Source organism: Quercus suber, unplaced genomic scaffold, assembly GCF_002906115.3.
Source record: "Quercus suber isolate HL8 unplaced genomic scaffold, Cork oak 2.0 scaffold_761, whole genome shotgun sequence".
Lineage (NCBI taxonomy): Eukaryota > Viridiplantae > Streptophyta > Magnoliopsida > Fagales > Fagaceae > Quercus > Quercus suber.
This window is the reverse complement of record NW_027070197.1, coordinates 67,824-71,860: the sequence shown is the minus strand read 5'-3', so window position 1 is coordinate 71,860 and position 4,037 is coordinate 67,824. Positions and strand designations below refer to the sequence as shown.

General features: G+C 34.4%; 1 protein-coding gene across 3 annotated transcripts; it reads right to left on the bottom strand.

The window, feature by feature from the left end:
• Window positions 1–900: 900 nt before the first annotated feature.
• Window positions 901–3,888, bottom strand: LOC112013158 (chaperone protein dnaJ 49). Of its 3 annotated transcripts, none has more exons than XM_024045540.2 (3): window positions 3,726–3,888; window positions 2,184–3,567; window positions 901–1,291 (listed from the first exon to the last, which is right to left on the bottom strand). In XM_024045540.2, the coding sequence occupies exon 2, from the start codon at window positions 3,233–3,235 to the stop codon at window positions 2,186–2,188; it is 1,050 nt and encodes a 349-aa protein (XP_023901308.2). In that variant the 5' UTR covers window positions 3,236–3,567; window positions 3,726–3,888; the 3' UTR covers window positions 901–1,291; window positions 2,184–2,185. The 3 variants fall into 3 exon arrangements, with proteins under 3 accessions (XP_023901308.2, XP_065623028.1, XP_023901307.2); XM_065766956.1 differs by having other exon boundaries at window positions 901–1,238; window positions 2,184–3,338; window positions 3,726–3,887; XM_024045539.2 differs by having other exon boundaries at window positions 901–1,238; window positions 3,726–3,886.
• Window positions 3,889–4,037: the final 149 nt, after the last annotated feature.

Sequence of the window (4,037 nt, the reverse complement as noted above, 5' to 3'; positions counted from 1 at the left end):
GGAACATCCACTAATATGCATAAAGTCCATAGAATTCAAACTAATTAAGAGTGTATAGCTTACAATCTCACAGATGATTAGTAAATGTGATTACTTTCAAGGCATGTTGGGCTATACTCTCTCTCTTAAGATTATATTCTTTATTTATTTATTTATTTATTTATTTGTGAGCATCTCTTAAGATTATCATTTTTGGTCTACTAGAGTCTAGAGGTCAATTGTACATACTACATATGGACACACAATAAAGGATAGTATCCTTCCTTTCCTCAAAACCTTCAATTCAATCCCGAATAAACTGTTAAAGATATGTTGGACTTATGGAATACACAATAAGAAATGATCATCTCCCTTACCTTAAACCCTTCATTTTTTTGTGTAGGCAAGATTTGATCCTTAACACCTTTGTTAAAGATAAGTTGACACAACTGACATATACTGTATGTTTTAAGAGTTGTAACTTAAATAGTTAGACATATACCATCTGTTTTAAGAGTTGTTAACTTAAATGGTTAAACCATTCAGCCAAAAAAAAAAAGAAAAAGAAAAGAAAAAGAAAAAAGAAAAAAAAAAGAACTTAAATAGTTAAACCAAGCCAAAGAAACTTAGGGTCAATCCTGTATTGTCAAACTCAGTTCATGGGCCTCTGCTTAATTACCCAGCCTCTCTCCATGAAAGTTCTTGTGAAGAGCATCTACTGCGATGAATTATGGTTTCCATGTCATTATTTCCATGAAGGAATCTTCTGTATAGATTCAATAGAATGCTAAACCACAAGAGTCAAGACAGAAATTTTAGATGTCAAAAAGCTCAGGAAAGCCTATGCATAGGTTTTGGGCATATCTGCACGCCTATCAAATGTTTATAATCAAAAAAAAAAAAAAAAAAAAAAAAAAAAAAAAAAAAAAAAACTTGTTTGACTTCCATTATTCTTTATAACCATTCTCAGTCTACTAGGAGTGTACAATTTTTATATTGCACTACTGTATCACATTTCCTGAAGAGCATAGTTTCATGACATGATAAGGGTATTGAAAATCCTCATAAATAACAATCCCGGACCACTTGGCAAACTGATTCATGACCAAACAGTGGTCTTCAAATAAAGAAGGAAATCTCAGTAACATCCATGGAATACAACCCCACGATCAGCCACATCCACCAACCATTACTATTGAGTTCAGGCTCATCATCATAAACTATCATTGAAGCACTCTCCCAGATTTTACCAACATATCCTAATCATTAGAAAACAGATGGAAGCATTATTTCAACTGGTACATCATCATACCTACAAGCACACAGGAGATTCACCATTTGTTGACACCAGTGTAGAGAGAGATGCAACTTTTGCAGAATATTTTACCATCCAAATTGACAAGAAAATTTAACAAATGCATAATGCAATCTTAAGTGACAGAAAACCATGTAACTCAAACTTGTTAAGAATTCACAATGATCCTTGATGTATTAATTCATCAGGGTTAATATCAAGCACCAAGGAGAACAAGCTCCATGGCATAATTACTTCATTAACAACATAATTTTAGTTAATAAAACTAGATCAGTTCCATGTTTAGACAATCAACAGAGACCTTAGTATCTAAATGATTTAGGTTGAGAATGGCTATTAAATATGTTATGGAGAATCACAATATTAGCCATTTTTATCTTGGATTTGATTATGCACAAATCAGGGTAGAAAGAGGCAGCCATTGCCGATAAATTAAGGTAATGGATGAAGTGAAAATGTGAATGTGAAGCATGGCATAAAATAGTGCCTATCAAGTTTTATTTATTTTCAAAAACCTATGTTTGAGTCAATAGTCATAGGTGGAAGACTGGAAGGTGTATTATGTATGATAGGAAAAAGAAAAAGAAAAAGAAAAAGAAAAAAATAAATAAAACAAAATTATAGGAAAGAAATCTGACTCAAGAGAACATCAATTCTAAAATAATTCTATGTCTGTCAAGTAAATTTAGTTATGCTGTCCATATGGGAATAAATTTAGTCATGCTGTCAATACAACAGCAGAAAGCATACGTCCCCTTCGTGCAGATAATGTTGAAAAAAGTCACCACAATTTAGCAAATTCAAGACATGTATAGTTGACAACACAGAACTAATAACAATATAAGTATATAACCATCTGTCACCCAGAAAAGAGAGCACTTTAGGTTACCTTCATGCTACTCCAAAGTTACGTAGCTTATCACAGTGAGGAATTGGCAGATTTCTATTCCAATGATGCCTCTGGAGCTCTATGTGACAGTAGCGGCCAAGCATAGTTTTGTAATCCCTGATCACATTGTCCTCAATGTTATCTCGGGCAGGACTTCCAAGAGGATATTTATTCTCAAATGCTGATGATTTGACAAAAAATTCCACTTCATGTTTTTCAGTCATCTTAGGAATCTGGTAAGAGTAATTCTTATGCAAAGAATAGTCGGGCTCGGAAAAGGGCAGATATGCAAGCAAGAAAATGATCAGAAAAGGCAATAATTGAAGGAGGATAAAAAAATTAGGTCCTCGGTGCAAATTCTCCCTCTGATGACCATCCATTCCTCTGGTCCTATAAACACGGCTTCCTCGAAACATGTCTCCCTGACCAAAAAAAGCCCTGAATATCTCATCAGGATCAATATCGTCATCAAACAAGTCATGTGCCGTTCTCCTCCTTCTCCGCCTAACATTGTATTGCTGGTTGTGCTCAAATTCCTCAACCAAACCCGTCTGATCATACTGTCTCCTTGAATCACTTTCACTTAAACACTTGAATGCTTTGCATACTTTCTTAAATGCCTCTTCAGAACCAGGAGCCTTATTCTTATCAGGATGAACTTTCAATGACAACTTCCTATATGCCCTCCTAATCTCCTCAACCGCACAATTCTTTTCCACACCAAGAATATCATAATAATCCTTATTCCTCTTAATCTGCCTAATCAATTCAACATGTTCTTCAGTATAACTGCGCTCCCCATTTAATCCCTCATCAGATTTTGCCGGACCAAACTCACTCTTATCCTCAGTGACAACTTTTTTATCCACAGGAGACACAGGAGAACCCGAATCAAGCTTCTCACACGCAGCCAAAAGCTCATCTGCTTGCAAATTCTGGTTTAAGCGTTGCGCAATCTTAATAAATTTCAGAGCACGCTCTTTATCACCAGACACAATTGCTTCTTCAGCAATACGAACACATCTCAATGCTTCATCCTTATTACCCTCCATTGTCAAAAAACACACTTCGGTTCTAACTCCAACACCAAAATTTCAATTCCAAAACATCCAGAAACAAAAATTCATAATCCCAACAAGGTGAGTATCAAAATTCCTGCTCCAATCCAACAAAACCCAGTTCACCAAAATCGCCAAATATTCAATCCCAACAAAATTCACAGTTTAAAAGAATCAGAATTCCCAACTACATAAAAAGCTCACGATTCATATCCCAATTACGAAATCAACAAACCCAGTGCCACCAAAATCCCAAAATTCGTGTTCTGAATCAGAAATGAAGATCTGGGTTCGAAAAAATTCGAACCCTTTAATAGGAAAGTGACCTAATTGATAAAAAAGGACATGTAAACTAGGGTTTTTGATCTAAAAGCCCAAAACAATATAGATTGATATTAAGTATACTGTATATAACATTCCTATAACACAAATTTGAACTAATAAGTTAAGAATTTTAATTCATTGAGAGAAAAAAAGACAATACCAGAGAGATGGCTGGAACAGAGATCGAATTCCTTTGCAAAATCACAGACAGAAAAAAAATAAAAAATGCAAGTCTCCGCTTTTCAAAGATGTGCAGAAAACGTTGTCGTTTTTTAGATAAGGGTCTGAGTGGGCTCAAAATTTTTTTTTTTTTTTGATAAGAGTGGGCTCAATTTCATTTTTGACAGTAGTGACCCAAATTCTGAGAGTAGATGTGAAATCTTATTTATTATGCGACTAATTTTTAGGTAAAATTGTGCAAAGTTGACACATTTATTTTATATATATATATATATATATATGGGGAACCATG

What these genes read in the sequence shown, in the direction of transcription:
- LOC112013158 (XM_024045540.2), bottom strand. Translation starts at nt 3,235, where the DNA reads ATGGAGGGTAATAAGGATGAAGCATTGAGATGTGTTCGTATTGCTGAA.